This window comes from Citrus sinensis, chromosome 6, assembly GCF_022201045.2.
Source record: "Citrus sinensis cultivar Valencia sweet orange chromosome 6, DVS_A1.0, whole genome shotgun sequence".
Taxonomy (NCBI): domain Eukaryota; kingdom Viridiplantae; phylum Streptophyta; class Magnoliopsida; order Sapindales; family Rutaceae; genus Citrus; species Citrus sinensis.
Genome location: NC_068561.1, coordinates 24,896,579 through 24,919,622, shown reverse-complemented (window position 1 = coordinate 24,919,622; position 23,044 = coordinate 24,896,579). Strand labels below are relative to the sequence as shown.

General features: G+C 35.3%; 3 protein-coding genes and 1 pseudogene across 4 annotated transcripts; 1 reads left to right on the top strand and 3 right to left on the bottom strand.

Moving 5' to 3' along the window:
* Nucleotides 1–846: 846 nt before the first annotated feature.
* LOC102612181 (hypothetical protein) lies at nucleotides 847–3,990 on the bottom strand. 2 transcript variants are annotated; one of them, XM_052443847.1, is made up of 9 exons: nucleotides 3,499–3,990; nucleotides 3,310–3,393; nucleotides 2,985–3,200; nucleotides 2,731–2,866; nucleotides 2,418–2,580; nucleotides 1,955–2,083; nucleotides 1,579–1,773; nucleotides 1,336–1,458; nucleotides 847–1,249 (listed from the first exon to the last, which is right to left on the bottom strand). In XM_052443847.1, exons 1-9 carry the CDS (start codon nucleotides 3,647–3,649, stop codon nucleotides 1,157–1,159), a joined length of 1,290 nt encoding a protein of 429 aa, XP_052299807.1. In that variant the 5' UTR covers nucleotides 3,650–3,990; the 3' UTR covers nucleotides 847–1,156. The 2 variants fall into 2 exon arrangements, with proteins under 2 accessions (XP_052299807.1, XP_006482511.1); XM_006482448.4 differs by having other exon boundaries at nucleotides 2,985–3,209; nucleotides 3,499–3,989.
* A 1,744-nt stretch (nucleotides 3,991–5,734) lies between these two features.
* LOC102611892 (hypothetical protein) lies at nucleotides 5,735–9,111 on the top strand. Its single transcript, XM_006482447.4, has 10 exons — nucleotides 5,735–5,947; nucleotides 6,046–6,140; nucleotides 6,306–6,395; nucleotides 6,560–6,664; nucleotides 6,773–6,877; nucleotides 7,108–7,246; nucleotides 7,903–8,018; nucleotides 8,119–8,175; nucleotides 8,532–8,788; nucleotides 8,901–9,111. The coding sequence occupies exons 1-9, from the start codon at nucleotides 5,803–5,805 to the stop codon at nucleotides 8,631–8,633; spliced, it is 954 nt and encodes a 317-aa protein (XP_006482510.1). The 5' UTR covers nucleotides 5,735–5,802; the 3' UTR covers nucleotides 8,634–8,788; nucleotides 8,901–9,111.
* Nucleotides 9,112–15,842: 6,731 nt separating this feature from the next.
* LOC102611300 (inactive LRR receptor-like serine/threonine-protein kinase BIR2) lies at nucleotides 15,843–18,108 on the bottom strand. The gene has a single exon (XM_006482445.4). The coding sequence runs from the start codon at nucleotides 17,844–17,846 to the stop codon at nucleotides 16,008–16,010; it is 1,839 nt and encodes a 612-aa protein (XP_006482508.1). The 5' UTR covers nucleotides 17,847–18,108; the 3' UTR covers nucleotides 15,843–16,007.
* A 2,525-nt stretch (nucleotides 18,109–20,633) lies between these two features.
* Nucleotides 20,634–22,714, bottom strand: LOC102607168 (inactive LRR receptor-like serine/threonine-protein kinase BIR2; annotated as a pseudogene).
* Between the last annotated feature and the right edge of the window lie 330 nt (nucleotides 22,715–23,044).

Sequence of the window (23,044 nt, the reverse complement as noted above, 5' to 3'; positions counted from 1 at the left end):
TATGGGATGATTTACACCTTGTGGATCCAAAAACTGGGCAGCCAGTGGCTGCAGAAAATCGAGAAGATAAGAAGCGTGCCCCTAATGGTGATACAGGAGAAGAAAATCTTCAACAGAATAAGGTTGCTGATTCAGGTTCAATATCCCTTTCCCCAGCTTCTAAAGCACAAAAAGAACCTGAAAGAAAGTCTGCAGGTTGTGGTTTTTCTGCCATTTTCGGGCGATGTAAGGGATCTTAGGATCTTTCAATTGCTTTCCTTTTTTATCATCTGTAAAGTTCTTTGGATATATTTCATTTCTCTTTCTTTTATACCATTCTGAATTCTTCAAATCGTTTAGATCACGAAGCATTGTGATTATAGGCCATGTTTGGCATGCCGCATTATACTGTATTAGCGCTCTGCATTGCATTAAAATATGACAATACATGTTTGGCACTTCTCCGATATTGCATTAACAAAAAAATTAATACGGAAAACCCCGCATAACGGAAACCCGAGTGAGACTCGGATTTATACTGTATTACCTTCTTCTTCTTTGTTTTCTCTATTTCTCTCTCTTTCTTCTTCTTCTTTTTTTTTTTCCTTTTCCCCTTCTTCTTCTTCTTCGTCTTCCCTGTTACTCTCTCTCTTTTTTTGTTTTATTTTTTTCCTCTTCCCCTCTTCTTCTTCATCTTCTCTGTTTTATTCTGTTAAAACTTCTTTGGAATTTCCGTTTTATCCCTTATCTTGGTTGCGCCATGTAATCAAGAACATAGAAAAATAGTTTAATCAATAATCCCTTCAATATTTTTCTCAAGCGATTTTGCATGAAAACAACAGTCATGACGAAAATTAAGATAAGATGTCATTGAAGAACTCTCCTGCCTTTTTTTTTCGTCTATTTCTTCACTTGTTCAAACTCTACATTCAAATAATTCTATGAAAGGACCCCCAAAATTAAAAACAAGGGGCTACAAAATTGACTTTCATCTTGCAAAGCATTTGACATAGAGGTTACAAATGGGAATTTTTTTTTGGGGTGGGGAAGAGGATGGGGATGTGACTCTCTATCAGCTCATTGTTGACTGCATAAACCTTATGGCACACTGTCCTTCCTAAGATTCCTGCGGCTTTGAGATCAAAGCCTGAGTTGGCAGATTCCCAAGGCTTTTAGATTAAACTCCAAGTTGGCGGTAATTAGAGTAGTCAATTTCATTTAATCTTATGCAACATAACATATTCTCTGGCAAGTTTTCCGTCTTGTTCTCCTGTTTTGTCATAAAAGATTGGGTTAGGGCATAGATCCGATTTAAACTTGAAAATTAAAATCGACCATTCTGTTAATGAAGGTTACCTGAATTGTCAGGCCAAAATCCAATTTACACAACTTAAATCTGTCCTGAAAAGCAGCAAAAGTTTTCCTAGACAGGTAGCTGAATCTGTGCACGTCAAGATCAATCTCAAAGTAGTTTTCTCCCTGCAACAGTTTACGTATTAGCAAATTAACAATCATGCAAATTGAAATAATAAAAGCTTAATCGTAAATGGTAATAGGCAATTAAGACTACTGGAAAAGCTACAGAAAAAGATAAATTACCAAATAAAATTCATGTTGAGGACGTGATAAAACAGGCTTTTCATTATAAGTATTTAGAATCTTCTTCTCAGTCGTGCTCAAGTGAAGATCTTCTCCATTTACCAGTCGACTCAATATTTTCAACCTTTCCCTGAAAGAATTGATTGTATCTAAAGGAAAACCTTTAACTCTCTCCACTTCATCATTGATTATCCTCTGTCAATGGAAAAATTATGGGGAACAAATTGGTTAATGATCGTTTAAAATACTGACTCACAAATCAGTTAGTTAAAAACATACCATGTAATGCAGTAACATTTCAACGCAAAGAACTTCAAAAGCAATATGAATTAAACTTATTGCAAAATTATGAAGCAGAAAGCAAGGACCATCTCACATTGACATGTTCTTGGAAATGAACTGGTAAGTCCTTTGAGTAACTTTCAGATAGCTTGAAGTACAAAACCAAATTCATTCCTTCTCCATCATTTTCACCTTGGAATATTGCCGCAGGATATAGCGGTATCTGAAGGTTAGAAAAATTTATCAAAATATTGAACACATGTTTGATAAGGAAGGAAAATGAAATTCCTAAACTATTTTTTAGAAATATTTTACCAAGGAATCAGTAAACGTACTAGCTAGAGCCAGCACAAGTGCATAACCAACTTCCAGTCAGTTGCAAATTTAGTCAATTTACAGTCTCTTTCAACTAGTAATGAGCATAATTTTTTATGAACTCAAACAGGAAAAATATTTGATGTTAGAGCGATTGAAACATTAATGTCAATTAGAAACTTGTAAGACAACAAGAAGCAGCAACATTTGGACAAAAAGTAAAAAGAAAAAAGTAGAAATACCTGGAGATTGACAACAAGAATAGAAGGTAATTCTTCTGATGAATCTATAACAGGAAGATCCACAAAACGAGCTATGTGATCAATTTTCCGCTGAGATAAGAAAACATCAGCAGCAAAGGGACAATATGCTGCAAAATTAGGAGCAAAATCTTTCTTCTTATCCCTGTAAAACAAATGAAAAGTGGATTTGATACTTAAGTTCAGGTGCAAGAAACTGTAATGAAGCACATTACAAGCAAAAGAAAATGAGAGCAATATAAAACAGTTGAGTGAAATCAGAAACATTATACATATAAAGAGGCTTTGTTCTCACCGTAAATAGTTCTGTCCCCGAACTCTGAAAGTACTCGGCTCAATAGGTGACCAAGAATTAGACATCTTCTTCTCTAAGGGGCAGAACGAAAGTGAGGAACCGGCTTTTGGTCTTTGCAGAAGCACCTTGGGTGGAACTATGACAGTTGACAAACAAGAACCTATACATGAGACCACAATATTTGTGCATGGCCCACCCATCACCAATACAAATGTCATACAATCATACATAAAAGAAAAAAAAGGTGCACTCACATGAATTTTGATTGTTGTGCCCCTCCTTAAATTTAAAGGAAAGCCTTGAAAGCAATTTCCTCTTTGCACCCGGTGCCCGTGGACTTGACACTCTTGCTTTGTCATCTGAGGACATAGCTGAAGCAACACAAGGCAATTGCCCATTCCAGGCATCACCATTTTGGTCCTTTTGATTGAAGCTATCTCTAGGTGATGCAACTCTCAACGTCGATGCGTCTTCAAAATCTACGTATTCAGAGTACGTTTTTTTTTTTTTTCTATTTCCGATTCAATCTCATACGTAGTTAAGTGACACATTGAAAAATAACTTAAAAAACACACATACCATCATGAACACTGTAAAAATCATCATCAATTTCTGACTGATCAAGCGCTGAACAGCAATCAAACCAAGCAAATTCTTTGCTTGCTGTCAAAAAAGAACAAATCAAAAACAAAACTCACCCAATAAATTCAAAAGCTCAGAAAGAAATTACAAAATAAAATAAAATAAGAACCCAGTTGAGATTAGAACCTAATAGTGTTGACGAATTAGAGTGACAGCGAGCATCCCTTTTGCCACATTCATCAATCTTGTCAAGTTTGTTAAACGAAACGCGTCGTTTTGAGATTCTCTTACTCTTCAGCTTCTTCTTCGACAAAAATTTTGACCCACAAGCTCCCATTGCTAGGAGGGATCTGCTGGCCAACGCAGAATGAAAAAGCCAATTCTAAAATCTATTTATTTTTATGTTAAAAAGATTAATAATAAAAAAATTGGAATTTGGGTTATGGCGGTATTGATGATGAAATTGACCAATTTGTAAGAGTCATGAACAAAAGGCTGATCTTCTTACTCGGTAATTCTTTTCTTAAAAGCACTCCAGTATATATTTCTTATTGTTGTTATTTTGAAAAGTCAAAGCTAACGATAAAGTAGGCACTTCGATTTGACGACAGTTCTGGGTTCCACCCGCGGTTGATCGGAGGATGGAGAGGTTGCCATGTCGCAGTGGACTTCGGATTCTCCACGTCGTCCACTTTAGAGGGTATCTTCGTCTCTCTTAATTAAAACGTGCGAGGACAATGATTGACGTGGGCTTTTATTCCTTGTGTTGAATTTAATTTGGGGCCCAATGTAGAACAACAGGCTTCAAACTTCGGGCCCAGTAAAATTTAGAACTGGGCTTTAACTTTTATATTGGTGAAATACAAAATACTGCAATTTCGGGTTGATTCTGTTAATCCCAATTTTATTAAGGGGACGTCCCCTATCTCAGTAATCGAACGTGAGTGCGTGCATTCCTGGCATGGTTCTGAGTTGATTCTTTAACTAATCGTGGTGCTAATCGGACAGGTTAATTGCGCGTTACTTAATTGTAATATCGATAGAATTAGTATAATGTAAGCTTCCATATTTATGTACTTTCATTATATTTTGTCTTTTGTCGCATTTTTTTCTTTGAAAAATTATTATTGCACCACCTCTATTTTACCTTATATTCATCTAATCACCATAACATTTTAACATATTCTCTATACTATTTTTAAAAAAATTTATATCAATTAATCACTTAATATTAATACTATTAAATAATTTAAATAAAATAATAATTTTACCCTTAAATAAATTTAAAAAAATTATTTTATCTTATAAAAATTTTAAAAAATAAAAAATTATAATTATAAAAATATCTCTAAATTTAATAAAAAAATAAATTTCAAAATTTCCTCTAAGTGTATAATACTGCTAACGAGTAATTTTTTGGTGCAAATCCCTAAAAAATAATTTATAGTTCCATATTTTGATATTTATGTACTTTCATTGTATTTTATCTTTTATTTTATTTTTTAAAATTATCACTGCACCACTTATGTTTTGTCTTATATTGGGGGGAACCTTAGGTGCAACTGTGGCACGGTGCCACAGTTGCACCGTAGCCTGATCCCTTATATTGATCTAATTACCACAAAATTATAACATATTTTTTGCACCACTTTTTTTTTTAATTTATATCAATTGATCACTTTTATACTAATTTTAAATTTATATTAATTAGTTACTTTTATACTAACATCATTAAATAATTTAAACAAAATAATAATTTTATCACTAAATAAATTAAAAAATTATTTTATTTTATAAAAAAATTTAAAAATAAAAAATTATAATTATAAAAATACTTCTAAATTTAATAAACAAATAAATCCTAAAATTTCCTCTAAGTGTATAGTACTGCTGACGAGTCACATTTTGGTGCAAATCCCTAAAAAATAATTTATAGTTCATTCACGTTCAAACAAAAAATTTTCAAAACAGTTACCAATGGGCATTGGTCCAGTGAGAGAATTATTGCACTTACAATGTTGAGTGCAATGGTTCGAGTCTCTATAAAAGTATTTATGTGAGTTATTTATAATACTCCCTCAATTATCAAATAATTAAGTAGAGTTTGTTTATCACTCACGAAATGTGAGTGGAGTGGACAACCCTCGAATATTTAAGAGCGTTCACGAAATGTGAGTGGAGTGGATAACCCTCGAATATTTGAGAGGATTTAAAGAATTTGGGTAGTACATGCGACTAAAAAAGTCTCAATTGTACAATCTATTTGTAAATATTAATTGTAATACATGATGTAATATTAATTATAATACCTTATATAATATACAGTACTGTATAACTGTATTGTATAACAGTATTAAAAAAATCCAAAACAGTTCAATTTTATTTGCCGCTGAATATGTTCATAAATAAATTTTTAATTTTCCTTAAAAATATCAAGAGCGGAGCAAACTCCTTTTTATCCAACTCAGAACTCAAAAGAGAAAACCAACGATGTCAGTAGTCTCATCGTCTCCAATTCTTTCACCGTCTTCAGGGCGCCTCAGCTCAAACTCCTCCACCAACCTTCCACTCTTTTCCACTAGCTTCACCAAACCCATTTCTCAAAAACGATATCCCCTCATTGTTTTCTCTTACAGTAAGCTCAAAGCATGACTCTCCAATTCATTTTTATATTTCCTTTTTATTTTAACTTACAAAAACTTTAACTTTATGCTTATTACGATTGCCTGTCAGAATCAGGAACTGGGTTGACGAGTGAGGACAAGAAAGAGTTGCTTAAACGATACGGCCTTGATCCAGATGAGTTCTTATCTGAACCGTCTCCTAAGGTTTGTCTTTCAAGGGAACTTAAAGCTGGAAACTTTATGCTTTGTTTTGTTTTAAAGTGATTTCTTGTTGATGATAAAGATATAAAAATTGGAACTTCATGACTGTTAATTTTTTTTTTCCGACAAGTGATTATTTATTTATTTATTTTTGAATTGGGTCTATAGACAAGAAGGAGAAAGGAAGGAAGGGGATCAAAGCTGGTGGTTTCGGATGAGAAATCTCAGGAAGAACGAACAACACACAGGCTGCTTCAGGTGTTATTTTGCTTTAGTTCAATTTATTCAGTGAAAAGATGAATGGCAACAGTAAATGGGATAATATGTTTATGTCCTCCTGTGGGGTTTTAGCTTAATCCTGATGTTTATAAGTCTCTATTTATTGTGACACCTAATAACAGCCAAGTTATTGGCCATTGTAGGTGCTTGGAGGAAAGGCTAGAAGAAAGAAGTTGCTATCTCCGAAGGGCATGGATGTACGACCAATGATGGAAGTTGTGAAAGGTGCAGCATTCGATATTTTGCAGGTAGCATATGCTTCACAGTCAAATGCTAATTGCTAGTGGGGATCTGGAAATTTCAGTTTTTGGTGCTATTTTTGTTGGGTGAGAATAATTTATTCTAGCTTTCTTTAGTCAGCTGGTGGTTGCCCTGCCTCCTTAAGGCCTGGCCGTTGGTTAGACTTGTACAGCGGTACTGGATCTGTTGGTATTGAGGCAATCAGCCGAGGATGTTCTGAGGTACATCTAATACCTTTTAACTCGGTATCTTGATGGAAAAAAAATGTGCCATTTGGCTCCTTTTGGCTTTACCCTTGTTAAGCCAATAAAGAGACACACTTTTGGGGATCGATATGTATAGCTTTGAATGATTTTGGGTGGATACCTGGTCCACTACCCAATTATTTCAACTTTCCTCTCTCTTTTGGTATATTTCATTGAGATTCCTTTGTCTTTGTTTAAATTTGCAGGTGCATTTTGTCGAGATGGACCCTTGGGTTGTTTCCAATGTTCTAATACCAAACTTGGAATGGACTGGGTTTCTTGATGTTTCATCTATACATACAGTTCGTGTTGAAACTTTCTTAGAACGAGCAGAGCAATTTGTAGGTGTGTGGTTGTTCTCTCTCCTCTCTGTTTTTAGTAATCGTACAAGTTTTGAGTCTCCCAAAAAAAAGGGGAAAAAAAGTAACTCTCTCCACCCCCTCCTCTTGTGTCTGGTCTAAATACATATCGTCATTCTCCATGATCTGCCAGATTGCCATTATTTTTTTTTTTTTGGCCTTCATCCTAAGAAGAAAATAATACAATCATCTTGATTGACTCGGGATAGCCTTGCCTCTGTACAAAATGTTTGAAGGATCATAACAATACAGGAGAGCAGAAGTTTTGTTGTAAACCATGCTGAAAAGATAGAAAGATCTATGCTATTGTATTTTCTGGGTACATAGAGGCTGTATTTGAGTTGAGTCATGTTTGTTGCTTGCTGATCATTAACGAATTTGGGTTTAGGCTTAATAATCATCATATTGTAACTGAATAATGTTTGATAAAGTGGTATCCATAATGCAGCCCGCCCTTAAATCCTTAGCATTCATTTTTCCACACTCTGTATAAATATGCAGAATTGTGTTCAATACAGCAAACCATATCTGTTGTTGAAACACATTGATGGAAAGTTACAAATTTGTTGATGGCTTTCTTTGATTACACTTAAATTCTTTGTATATCCATTATCATCACAAATCAACTTTTGTTGAGTGTAGGTAAAGATGGTCCATTTGATTACATGAGTGTTACGCCTCCATATACAGCAGTGGATTATGAGGTACTGATGGCTCAAATTTCAAAGTCAGCCTTGGTTGGAAAAGATTCCTTTATTGTGAGTGATGATTTCTTGTCTTCTTCTTCATTAATATTATATTTTTAAATCATGGAGTGTTGCTGTTTATTCCTTTATCTTCCAAATTTTATTGGTGTAGGTGGTGGAGTATCCTTTAAGAACTGATATGTTGGATACCTGTGGATGTCTTGTCAAGGTATTTCTTGCAGCCAGTAGTTAGCATGTCTATATAGAAGGAAACAAAGATGATCAATGACTACTTGTTTTGCTTGTTTCCATGTAATTGAATAATATAATCATATAAATCTTAGATAAAGGTTCAGACTAGGTGGCAGTGTGGCTGCTCTCTTATTTAATAGGGAAAAAAATGAAAAATAAAAAATGTTGGTTGTAGGAGTCATGACAACTTGCTGAAGTAGCTTAAATTTAAATTTTATTTGAATATCTTTCATTATGAGAATGACAAATTATTTGATTCTATATGTGCGATTGAAGTGATATCGGTTAGTAATTTACCTCTTTGTTGATTATATTGGAAAATTAAAATTGCAGATAAAGGATCGAAGATTTGGTAGGACACATTTGGCAATTTATGGACCCGACTGGGCTCAGAAGAAAAGAAAATCAGAGAAGAAAATTCCTATAGTAACATAAGTTTGACCACTATTGTACCAGTGTAGCACGATTGGTTAATTAATAAAGTTGTGGATAAGTTTGAATCTGTACAAATGCCATATCTCGAAGTATTTCAATTCACATCTCTCAACTTCGAGTGATGCTCATGCCTCTCCCTGTGGTGAATCTTCATGGTAATTTGTGCTTTCTTTTGGGCACCTCTGAGAAACTTTTTCTGTGTAGTTTTCGTTATTTTCATTTGTGTTGTTGCATTTTCTAAGCAGAAACATTGGTTTTTTCTTTCAGGTTGATTGATTTATGTTACTTGGATACTTCACGACCACCAGGGGATTGAGTCAATCTGGCTGACTTTCTTTAGATTGTGAGAAATTTATGAACTAATCTGTATGTACTATGTACTGTAGTTGATGAGTAGATATCTGTCACTTGTAAACACTAATTGTACTACTTATTTGAACATTGTTGATAGATGGTACCCAACTTCACTCTTCCATTATTATGCAAGCTTTTGGTGTCCCACTTTGGCAGGAGCTGAAATACCATTTAAAACAAGGGCTGGTATTCTCAGAGAATTGATGATTACCATTTTGCTTTGAATTTGTTGAAGTATATTAAGCAATGATTAGGGTCTGACCTTCATGTAAATCCTGATAGAATGATGCATGACGGGAGTTGTCAGTATAGAATAGGTCCAAGCAAGGCATCCTAACTAACCCCACCTATTGCACTTATCTAATTAGCTTTATTAAAGCTCATAATTTTCACCTACAATATGTTGGCTTCTGTTGCATAGAATCAGCACTGGATCCTTCAAACTCAATGTTCTTGCATTTTAGACTCCTTGGTCATGTATTTACAGGAAAGAAAGGTGTCAGAAAATACTGTGTGCAACAGTAATAAAAGAAGGGGTTTTCATTTGAGAGCATGAGGAGGACCCTATCATTGATTCTTTCAGTTTAAATGAGGAATCCTAGATCTAAAGGTACTTGCTTGTGGAACAAGAAAAACATGCAATTTTCCATTATTTACTGAGGGGTAATACCTGCTCTGGATGAGTAAAATTGAATTTGATATTAAGCTGTATTTATGTTCAAGTCTATTGAAAAAGCATACACCATTAACAAGCTTTTGTGTTTCTTATAATTTGGGATAGAGCTGCATTTTTGTATTATTCAGTCGTCCTATCAATGGTCTTCTCATGCATTATTTGCCTCCTTTCTTCCCATTTTTGGCTCTCCTTTTGATCCCTTGTTGGAGATTGAAAACAAATGTTGAAAAATCCCTTGGTAGGGCCTAATAAATTGGTATTGACGAACCAAAGGGTGAAGAAAGAATTGTGACCCTTAGTGGACCTTATATCTCCCACATGATTGAAAGAGTTCCCCACAAGTATCATTTAACTACATCTTTATAGAGGGCAACCCAAAGTAAAGATTATGATTTGTACATAAAATCGTATCGAGCTCTGAATGGGACAGTTATTAGATGTGTCCCTCATGAAACTGTGACAAGGCGTCTTTCTGGAAAGCAGATCTTAATACAATGTACTATTTGGAGGAAAGATATTCTGATGTGATTACTAGGGACCTTCATACAAGCAAATTGATTGATTCAACAAGGCCATCTTGAATATAGATATGATTTGATGTCCTTTGCTTTAAGCTGTGGTATCTCATGGATCTCATCATCGTGTGGAGATTGCTGGAGGCTTCTCATCCAGTTTTCTCTTTCAGGGTATTTTCTTGGTGATTTTCTGGACATTGCTGAATTAGGCAGTGACAGTATTAGGCTATTAGGTTTATAATTGCTAAGAATTAGTACTTGTTAACTTCCGTTATTCTTATTCACTGTTTTCAATTTCCATGAAAATTTGGTGGGGCTTAAGAAGCAAGTTTTGCAATACCCCAAGATTCTACAGAGTCACTCCTTTTGTTGACATAAAAATATTGAATCTAATTGTTTCATTTCCTTGTGACTTTTGTCCTATCTCATAATGTGCTCATTTTCTGCATCTTGGTTGGTTGATTCTGTAAATCAGCAAGTACTGTGTGAATCTTCTCATATTTAAAGCTTTAAAGTTCTGCCAGATTCGTTGCTCAAGGACGGAGGTTGTTCATAGTGTGACAAGTCCATCTTTTTCTGAAAAGAATGAGATGCTTTTGTATTTATGCTGTAGCAGAGGGAGGTTTTTGATAATTATTGGAAGAACTCACAGTACTCTTAGAAGGAATGGTCCATTATTATGTATTCTCGGTAACTTTTGTCCATTTGGGACAGGAATAACAAGGGGACCAGAGACAATAATTATCACAGATTTATAGCAGCATAATAAACTTAAAAACTGCTAGATAAACTTGTCCATTTGGGACAGGAATAACAAGGGGACCAGAGACAATAATTATCACAGATTTATAGCAGCATAATAAACTTAAAAACTGCTAGATAAACTAACTGTTGGCCATGTCAGCAGTTTCAATTGCCTTTGTTGTGTTTTCTTTTTCTTTGTCTGGACTGTTGATGCCTGTTTGGAAATTTGAAATTCTTGGAATGCGTCCTTGACTTTCTGGGTTTTTATTTGAAAGTACATTTGCTACAATTATTTTTGGTTCTCTACATTACAGTCATACTGGAATAGAAGGAAGTACAAGCCACTTAACAAGCTAGAAAACTGCAATGCCAGGCACGGCCGAAATCTGCTTTATAACCTCTTTCTTTCAGTAATTTTCATATTTCTGCGGCATCACCAATGGAGTCCTCATTGTTTCTGTCAGTTTTTCAAGACAGATGCCAGCGCTTAACTATCAACATTTCTTTGATAAGTCAATTCATTTATCTCTCATTTGTATTTCTACTTGGAATGATTGAGGGATCAAGTAATTGGAAGTTTTTGCAAGTAACTGGTGCTTCAGTCCAATCCAAATTTCCCCTTAGAGGCACAAGGCCCTATACCTTTGTAAAGCTCAGAATATGCATCAGAATTGATGGAGAGTGAGGTCCCCCTATGTTTGCTCTGCTGCATGAAAATCCACAAACCAAAGCAAGAAAAGGGCGCTACAATGGACCCAGTTAACAAATAAAGCAACAAGGGTAACAAACTTTTCTGTTGTATTTTAGTCATTTTATTCTCTTTCTCTCTCAAGAGTATTGTTTCTGCTCTGACACCTTTAAATAAGACACAGTTACTTCTTTACCGGCCAAGTTAAAATCATCTTAACATACTTGTCTTGACTAGCTTTCTCTTCCCATCTTTTCTTCTTTTGTTAACTCCACTCCCTATTTGAGAGCTCCACATGCATTTTTCTGTTCTCAATTCCAGCATGGTTTCTGGTTCCCTGTTCTCTGTTTTAAATGTTCAGCCATTGTTCTTAATCAAAAGGTCATAGGAGATAAGCGAAGTGACAAATACATATGGGTGGCTGTGTTTTGAGGTTTCTAATTGGAGCTGTTATATTTTTGGGGGTTATTTGGCTTTTGTTTGCCGGAATCTTGGCCAACCATGCAACCAAAACAACAGTGACAGTTCCACCAACTGAAATTCCTAAGCACTGGAAGTTGATTGCCAGAGAGAAGCATCATGCTCATCAGGACATGGATCTCAACTATGTGAGCAAGAGAAGAGTACCCAATGGACCCGATCCCATTCACAACAGGTACATATATTTCCTTTTCGGTTAATCTATGCACATATTCTCTCCCAGTTGTCTTGCCAATAAAATTTTAAAGTAAAATGATTATAGGGATTATGAGTACAATTTTCAATGGCTACAACCTATAGATTAATGTGCTTATATACTGTAAGAAAGTGGAAGTAGATGCATATGCATACGGTGATACGCTGTATGTCTCTATTTGGCTCTGCTGGTCCTCAAAATGTTTTATCTGATGATCGTAAGAGTCTTCTTTTCTTTTCTTTTCTTTTTTTGGGTTGCGGGGGGTGGATTGTTATAATAGAAAAATGCAGAGGTAAATGTTTTGTAGCTAATATAATATCTGTCAAGTCAAAGAGGCATCATAAACTCATTTGAAATCTATGGAAGCAGATAATGGTCATTACTCTTTAACTAAAGCTTCTTTAACTATCAATCTTTCTCTTATTTTGATGAGGTTGAAATAAAGACATTGGGGAAAGATCTTGACCACTTTAAATATGTGGAGGGAAACACCGTGCAGTTTCTTTCTTCTCCATTGGAGTTCAAAATAATCAAATAATTGTTATAAAGCTAAGATCTAATTCACATTTTAAGTACACTCTTAAACTAATCAGCAATTATCATATTGAACATTGAATGTCTTTAAATTTCTGAATAACACTCCTTGCTAACAAAAAGGCTTAATGCATACAATAAACGATAATAAGCTCTCTCATACTTTTATTCTTGGTAACATTTTTCTTCAGGAGAGCATCAAAGTCTAGACAACCACCAGGTCGAGTCTGATTCCCAAAGAGAAGCAGCTTCAAATTTTCTCTAGAAGGCAATGTACAAGAAATCTTATATAGTCAATGCTTTGTCAAACCCTTAGAAAATCAGGAACTGGGTTGTATTACATTATAAAAGTTTGCTGTTATTCCCACAAATTGTTTGAGCGGGGATTTCCAAATTTTCTTTTCCCCCCCCCCCCCCCCCCCCTTCTCCACTGCTAGTAACCAGGCTGCTGCATGCTTCAATCTTCTAGCATGTAAAGTTCACTGGTTAAAGTTTTGGTAAACAGCTTTTGAATGTGATTCACCAGCATTTACATGTCCCTTGTTACTTGTTTAGTGAAAGATTCATGGGTAGGGCTCCATTTTGCATGAAAAAACCAGACACCAAGCTGATGACACATGGAATTTATGGAACTGTGTCCAAGAAATGTCAGTCTCTCCTAGCATTATGAGTAGGCTTTTGTTTGCAATTTGCAGAAAATTTGATCTCTGTATGATTTTTTTTTCTTTATTGGATTTGGTTTCTTCTTTCATGCCGATGACTGCATTGTGTTCCACGTACAACTAAAGCAATATTCATCAACTAAAAGCTGCTAAATTCTCAATGTACGTATTCTCTTAAATCTTGAATGGTGGTAACAAAATATAGCAACTACCCACTAGTAGTGTGCCAGCCCACCTCCACCTGTGCCACGTGTCTGAATGAGTGCTAAGTTATTTAAATATTTAGAAGTAAGTTCGGTCTTTCTAAGCCCAAATATTTAAGTTGTCGTTACAAAGAATATATAGGAGATTTTGATAGATTTTTTTATTATTGCTAAATATAAATATTAGTTGTTGAGTATGATAAATGAGTTTTTCGTAAAATTTAGTTGTCAAGTAAAAATGAACTTAAAAAAATAAAATGATCTAGAAGCATTTCATTTACAAACATGCCTTAAGATAAATTTTAGAAAATAATTTCTCATGCTGATTTTTTCGGCAACAATAGGCTCCGTGACATCGAAGAGATTATATTTTGGTTTTTGAATACTTGAGGAATTCATGAAAACTGATATTCATATTTGTTTAGAGAAATTACAACTCTTTTATGAAATCATCAAAGTGAAAAACAGAGCAAAGCAAGGAGCAATTTCTGCTCATTGCTTTTTAACTTTCACTTTCATTTTATGTATTGTTTAATCCTTCTTTGTTTCTCTTTACTTGGTTGATTTTGAATGGTTCGAGAAGCAGAAGCAAAGACGGTCCAAAGTAAAATTTAGAGGCCTTTCATTGTTGCATGGGGTAGACAGATTCTCTTCTCGTGCAGTGCTTTTGCTTCAAAGTTATTTTAGGCCCTAAATTAGGATCCACTCTTAGTTAAAGTTAACTTTAGTGGTTGGGGGTGTTTCTAAAAGCGCTTTATAGAAAGCGATTTTTTGAATAACAATGTCTTTTGCTAAAAGCACTCAAACAACAACCATCAAATTAACTAAATTATACATCACATTATCTCCGGGTAACTCAATTTTGAGTTTTGGGTAGGGATGGTAAAATTTTTAATGGGTTTGGAGCCGCATGGGGCTTAAATTTTAAATAATTTTTGAGAAATGAGGTGGAGAATGGAAGAAAATAATTTTCAAATTCTTAATGGGGTGGGGTTTAGTTTTGTAATCCCCACCTCCACCCCAATCCTTATTATATATAAATATTTTTTTATTTTTTATTTTCTAATTTTTGTTTTATCAATTTACAATGTTAGTGAATAATTTTTTTTTATCTTTACTTGATATAAATGGACTATAACTAAAAGAAAATCTTTTAATATAATTTTTACTCAAACTTAAAACATTGTTATGTTTTTTTCTCTCTTAAGATACTGCTCTCTTCAAAGATTTTTCAATTTTAATATCATTTTAAGATATTATTTCAAACATTTAGATTTCTTTTTAAATAATTTAAATACTTTATAATATGGTAATAATTTTATTTAAATATTTAATTTATTAAAATCATGTATATATATATACTATAAAATAAATAAATAAAAAATAGAGTGGGTATAGAAAAATTATTTCCTACGTAATGATTTTCTATTTTCACCCCACTAAATTTATTATAAGATAAAGTAAAAAATAAAGATAAATTTTTTAATGGGATGAAGAATGGGATAAGCTTCTTCACCCCGACCCCACCCAACTCTATTGTCATCCCAGGTCCGGGCTGTATAGGCTTTTTTATCCACAATTGCTGTAAAGTAACTCAATTTTGACTTATGGGCTATACGCTTTTTGATCCACAATTGCGGTAAAAGGGGACTCTGAGTTGGGCATTGTGTCTGAAACCAGACCAAGTCGGTTTGGGCCTTAAAACCGAGTCGAACCAGCCGGTCCAAATTGGTTCAGAAACTCGGTTTTCGGTCAATTTGGTTTTCTGCAAACCGAATTGAATCCTTTCATGGCCTCCAGAAGCATAGTAACTGCAGATGGGGAATGACTCCATTTTATATGTCTAATGACATACCTAAACGAATAGCATTTTGCTAAGCTACATTGTCCATAAACACATAAATTTGTTGGTAACATCTTTGTCTAGTTCTAAGTTGACCTCGATTTGGGGTTAGAAGCACTTTTATCTGTCAGCACAAATAAGCAGTAATGACTTTGCTGTCTTGCAGAGCAGGTAACAAAAGCATTAGTATCCTTCTGAATGGAAATTATTCGTGGAACATTCGGGCATCGTTTTATTTTGAACACTAATTCCAGCTTCGTTTACTCTTTTCAATAAAAATTGTAAGGCTACAAGCAGTTGAAGAGGCACAGAAATGCAAAGTTCGAACAAATAGATTCCTCAACATTCAAGAACTTTAATAATTTTATTGTATCATACAGGTATATATAGAACAAACAAGAAAATGCAGCATAAATGGCGATCAAACCATTTACATCAATAGCATTTTGATGACTTACCACCAAAATGTAGAACTTCTATTACACTGACCCACCATCTTGCCTGTGAAAAATTAGCGGAAATTCATCATACCGTTCTGAGAAACCATGTTGTGCCGCAATGCTATTCAATGACTGATAAACTTGGTACATAGACCATCTGTCCTTAGGCCTAGAGACCACACAATTACATGCAACCTTCAGAAACTGCAAAATTTCCTCATCGTAGCCCTTACCGCAAAGAGCCTTGTCAATGGCCTCCTTGCTTCGGCCAGAACTAGAGAGTTGATTCACCCAATCCACCAAATTTCCCTTGAATCCTGCCTCAGCAGTGCCGAGTTCAAGCGGTTTTCGGCCTGTGACCAACTCCAGAAGCACAACCCCGATTCCATACACATCTCCCTTCAATGAAGCAACCATTGTGCTAGAGTACTCGGGGGCTATATAACCAAATTCACCCAAATCACCATTCACAAAACTACTCTCATCAGAAGAAGTCATAAGCTTGGCCAATCCAAAATCCATTATCCGAGCATCAAAGTCCTCATCGACAAGAATCACATTTGAGCATATGTTTTGATGCAGAAATGGAGGCTGGCACCCATGGTGAAGCCAAGCTAGACCTCTGGCTGCTCCCAAACCGATCCTAAACCTTGTTGGCCAATCTAGTTCAGTAGCATTTCCTTGCAACAAAGAATACAAAGTTCCACTAGACATGTACTTATAAATCAAAAGCTTCTCTTCCTCCACAACACAGTATCCCAAAAGGGGTGCCAAATTTGGATGCCTGAGCTGTCCTAATCGGTTCATCTCATTACGAAACTTCTTCTCACCAAGTTTACAAGTATTCAACCGCTTGACAGCAAGTACTGACCCATCAGGAAGCATGGCCTTATAGGTGGTCCCTGTTCTAGTCGAAATTATAACATTTTCTGAGCAAAAGCTGTTTGAAGCCGCCATTAAATCAGCTAATTTAACCTTAACAAGAGGTTTTTGAAACAATGAAACTTGAGCAAGCTTGTGAGACCTCAACCTTTCAAGCCAACGGCTATCATCATCATCTCTTCCAATACCATAACCTCTCTTCCTCCTCCTAACCCATCTCAAATGGTACCACCACCATAGCCCAAAAGCTAACAACATTGATGCTGCGGCACCGAATATACCAGCAGCAATTATGATTGCAAGATTCTTCTTGCTCAACCCTCCACACTTTGATCCCAAAGGCCCCCCACAAAGGTCACTATTTCCATCAAAATCGGCCTTGTCAAATCCTTTGAAGGATGAAGGAATTGTACCCGTAAGATCATTATTAGCAACAGAAAATTTCTTAAGCCTGCCTAAATTTGACAACTGATATGGGATAGGTCCTGAAAGCTTATTATTTGAAAGAATCAAAGTATTCAAATAAGTACAATTACCAAGATCAGCTGGAATAGGACCTGAAAGATCATTATTTGAAAGATCGAGAAGTACTAAATAAGGCAACCAATTGCATATCTGGGCAGGAATGTTACCAGAAAGATCGTTAGCTGAAAGATCAAGTCTCTGCATGCTTTTACAAAACTTCAAAGGCTCCGGAATTTTTCCTGACAACTTCATTTCTCTTAATTCCAAGTTGAGGATTCGATTTTCTTTGTCATTCCAACATGAAACTCCAACAAATTGGCATATGAAACCAATTGTAGAGTTACCAAAACTCCATGAACTTAGCTTCCGTTGAGGATCATTGAGTGAACTTTTGACACCTTCCAAGCACTTCACATCATCTTCTGCAACAGTTTCTGATGCCAAACTTGAAAAAGTTATCTGGGTTGCTATAAAAATTAAGATAAAGATTTTTACATAGCTTGTAACATGGATTAATGGTAAGCCCTGCATGATGAACCAATAAGAAAAATGAAAATGAAATTTGTTACAGAAATATGATCTTGGTTCATCTAATGATGGTTACAGGACTATGAAAATTCATGGCCATACACAGACAAAAGAAAAATGGAATAATCAAAGTTTACTTGTAAACGTTATGGAATGGTGACATTGACTTCAAATGTATGTGTTGAAACGAGACTTCTGTGCTAAGCATGTACGTATTGTAACAGTCGCTTTTGGCTGTTGCGGGCGGTGCTTTTGGGTGTTCTCGTCAATGATGGTGAGTTCGTGATTCATAATTATAGCTTCTTTGACTAAAAGAGACATTATTCAGGGTGGATTAATTAAGTGCTTTTGACCAAGAAGTTGTGGTCATGGCCATAAAAAATGAATGAACTTATTATTATTATTATTATTAAAAAATGGGCTAGTTGGATGCTGCACTAAAAATATAATAAATAAAATTATTATTATTATTATTATTATAAGCCAAGTTTAATTCATGTCGACGGTATCTTTACGAATATTTTTATTACTATCCATGAGAATTTTGTTTGCTTTAATGGACACCCAATCAAATCTTAGGCATTTGGGTTTTTTTATCATATTTACTAATCTGCCACCCAATCCTTTTTTTATTTGAACGAGGAAGGTTTTTGCTTTTGGGTGTCTTCATGATCATGGCCAATATTCCCAACAGCTTTCTTCCATATTTGAAAGGAAAAAAAAAATTATATTTAACATTTAGGAACTTTACTTATAGAATTAAGCCAGTTATGTTTGTGAATTCATTTGTAATATCATAATCCAAAAGTTGAAAGGTAGCATCTGGGGTTGGTGTGGTCAAAAGTCTTTGAGCCTAAGAAACAAATTGGATGTTGTGAAGCTTATCCTTTAACTACCTTAATGTTAATTTTCAAAACTGAAAGCTACTTCCACAGTAAAAGTGAAAATAAATTTCTTGCCACCTCACAAGCAGAAGACAAGAATTTGTGGGTGATTCCATAAAAATTAAAAAATGTTAGTGGGTCAAACAGTTAACGGTTTTACGCAACGCAATTACAATATTTTAATTAAACCTAACCCACCTTCCTTCAGATAGCAATGTTCAATCCTCATGCCCCCTAGTTGCTATCTTTATTTGACATGATCTTTGTGTCTTTACCTTAATTAAGATGCGTATAAGAGGAAATATCTTCAAAGACCTTTCTAATTTTTGTTAAATTCTTGGCCAAAAATTCGAAACTCATAATTCTAGTCTGATTTCGTTAGTAAAAGTTATCTATAGTAAATAATTGCTTTTTTAATTTGCTTACTCCTTGGAGGTAGTGGGTTACTGACACTTTCATCAGTCAAGCACAAATACTCTGTTTGTGCTGATAACCTAATTTAGTTTTTGTATGAGAGTCAAGATCCCGAATAGGCCTAAGAAACCACTATTTGATAAATGCATTGAATCATTCATGTTACAACTTCGTATTACAAATGGGGGATTTTCATCATACAATTCAATTTGCAGTGATTTGTAAACTTGGCTCATAGACCATTTGTCTATTGAAAAAATAGCATATTAGTATGCTATTTTGAGGGCCCATTTTGAGTGGGATCTACTTAACGAAAGTGAAAAATCTTGAGATGTTTAGATTCTATTCCCTGAATACTTCAAAATGATTTATTTATTTACTCAAAATGATACTTGGGTGAATGAGAAATTGACTCACAAAATACACTCTTGAAGTTAGAAATTTGAAAGGAAATTGAACTTATTCCACTAGAGAAAAATAAGCTAAGGGATCTGCGTTTATATATAGATATTTATCCATGCATAAGCAAGAATTTTAAGGATGTAGGCTCTCTCTACGTGCACGTGCGCAGGGGGCAAATCCTATACCGATTTGGTTGAACTCGCGTGTGCTCGCTCATCCTGCGTACACGAATGTCGGCCCAAAATCACTCGTGATTTAATTTTGAGTGATTCATTTCCACAGGTTCCACGAGGATTGTTCGATTGAATTGAAGGGCTTGTGAAGCTCCATCTCCTGGGGATCATTGAGTGCACTCTTGATGCCTTCCAAGCAATTCACATCAACCTCTGCAACAGCTGATGATGCAAAACTTGGAAAAAATTTCTCATCATATTTGGTCCAAAGACTCAAAACTCAATTACTTTTGAACACAAGAAACAAATTGGATGTTGCGAAGCTTTACTTTAACTGTCTTAAATGAATTTGCAAAATGGGGAAGCAAGTTCCACAAGAAAAGTTGAAAGGAATCCTTGCCACCTCACAAGCAGAAGGCAGTAATTTGTGGGTGCTTTACTGCTTGCTCAAAGTTTTTTTTAGCGGATGAAATAGAATGCAATTACATTATTTTAATTTAACTAAACCTAATACCTTCCTTCGAATAGTAGATTCAGTCCACTTGTTCTCTAGTGGCTATAATTATTTTGCACGAAATTTGTCTTGTCTTCTTAATTAAGAGCAATTTTCCTCAGAATAGCCTTCTAATTTCTGTAAAATTCTTGAATGTGCTTTACCAAATTGCCAAACTCATAATTCTAATCTGATTTCATTAGTAAGATTCATCTAGTAAAGAAGTAGTTTTTGAATTTGCTTAGTCCTTGTAGCTAATGGGTTACTAGCACTTTCATCGGTCAAGCACAAATAATCTCTGGCTTTGCTATTTATGCTATTAGACCTAAATTACTGTTTTATCAGAGTCAAGGTCCCGAATATGAACCTTTAGCATGTTCCGAGTTGTTCAAAAAATTCAAGAAACCATAGTTGACACGTTTGTTGAATGATACAAGTTACAACTTCATATTACAAATGGTGAATTTTCCTCATAAAATTCTGAGAAACCAAGTTGCTCAGCAATGCTGCATAATGATATGTAAACTTGATACATAGACCATTTCTCTTTAGGCCTAACAGCCACACACTTACAGGCAATTTGCAGAAACTGCAAAATTTCATCATCATATCCTTTTCCAGTCAGAGCCTTGTCAATTACATCCTTGATTCTTCCTGAACTAGAAAGCTGATCGATCCAATTCACCAAATTTCCCTTATATCCTTCTTCAGATGCATTTATTTCAAATGGCTTTTGGCCAGTGACCAACTCCAAAAGCACCACCCCAAATCCATGCACATCCTTCTGCAATGAAGCATCCCCATTTGTAAGCCTCGAAAATCCAAAATCCATTATGCGAGCATCGAAGTCTTCATCAACGAGAATCACACTGGAGCTTATGTTTTGATGGAGGCATGGAGGGTGGCAGCAATGGTGAAGCCAAGATAGACCTCTAGCTGCACCCAAGCCAATCCTCAATCTACTTGGCCAATCTAAGGCAGTATTACCATTACTATGCAATAAAGAATATAAAGTTCCATTAGACATGTACTTATAGACCAACGGCTTCTCCTCAGCTACACACAGAACCCCAAAAAGGGTACCAAATTTGGATGCTTAAGTAGTCCTACTTGCTTCATCTCCAACAGAAATTGCTTCTCTCCAAGCTTACAAGCACTTAGCCGCTTTATTGCAAGCATTGACCCATCAAGAAGCATGGCCTTATAAGTAGTCCCTGTCCATGTTGAAACTAAGACATTTTGTGCACTGAATTTGCTTGTAGCTGCAACTAAGTGGACTAGTTTAAGTTTAATAAGTGGCTTAAGAAACAACGAAACTTCAACAAGCTTGTGTGCCCCCAATCTCTCAACCCAGCAGTCATCAAATTCATACCCTCTCTTCCTCCTCTTACTAACCCTTGTCAAGTTGTTCCACAGCCATAGCCCAAAGACCAACATCAATGATGGCGCAGCACCAAAAGCTCCAGCAGCAATAATAGCAGCTAGTTTCTTCTTGCTCAAGTCACAACACTTGGATCCTAAGTTTGCCCCACCAAGTCTGCTATCTGCAAGCATATCCATCTTCATAGCTCCATTAAAGAATGAAGGAATTCTACCCGAAAGATTGTTGTATGCTACAGAAAATTGTTTAAGTCTAACTAGATTGGACAGCTGGGGCGGTATAGGTCCTCATAGACGATTATATGAAAGATATAATGTATTCAAATAAACACAATTACCCAGTTCAGGTGGAATAGTACCTGAAAGATCATTGTTGGACAGATCAAGAGATACTAAATATGGCAACCATTTACAAAGCTGGGCAGGAATTTTACCAAACAGATTGTTCGTTGACAGATTAAGAACCTGCAGGCTCTTACAGGATTGCAGTGACTCTGGAATTTGTCCTGAGAGATTCATTTCCTCAAGTTCCAGACTGAGGATCCGATTTTCGTTGCCATTCCAACAAGAAACTCTATTAAACCTGCATATGAAACCAACTGAAGAGTTTGTCAAACTCCATGAACTTAGCCTCCCCTGAGGATGATTAAAACTCTTGATGCCTGCCAAGCACTTCACATCATCTTCTGCAGTAGCCGTTGGTGTAAAACTTGGAAAACTTATCTGGGTTGTTACTAAAATCAAGGTTATGAATTTTAGATAGCTTAGAAAATGGACTGGCCTGATCATGGTGAGACAATAATATGATTTTGGTTAACTCTATGATTCTCTATTTACAGAAACCTGAAATTGAAAATTCAACCCATGATTCTCGTGCATTTCGTCATTGACGAGAAACGAATTAAAGCGTGTGATCAATGCTCGGAGGGAATTAACAAAACTATTGGAAAGAGACAAATGCTTTGACTAAAAGAGATTGTTTAGAGGATAGGAATAACTAAAAGATACAACCATGGTTCATGGTTGCATCATTGCAAATTTAACAATAATTTTCCTACACTGTGAGTTATTATGTCAAAGCTTTATTTAGAAGAATAAGGCTTCTGAAAATTTAGTGGGAGAAGTAATCCAATATTGATAATTCATTCTTACGACATCTTTTGCACATTAATTCTTGAAACTAAGAAAGATATGGAAGCTATGAGCTGCTTTTGATTAGTCGACTTTTGTTTTTAAGAATGAAAGTAACATCAACCCAAAAACTTTATGGAACGGAATTCAAGTCATTTCACGATATGAAGAACCCTATAGACCAAACATTGAATTCTTGGATAACCAAAGCTAGGTGGTTGCCACTTTGAGCTTTCCCAATAATGATAAGTTTACAAATTTAGAATATAAATTTTGTATATTAACCAGGTAAGTATATCAATATTCTTACTAAATTATGGATTC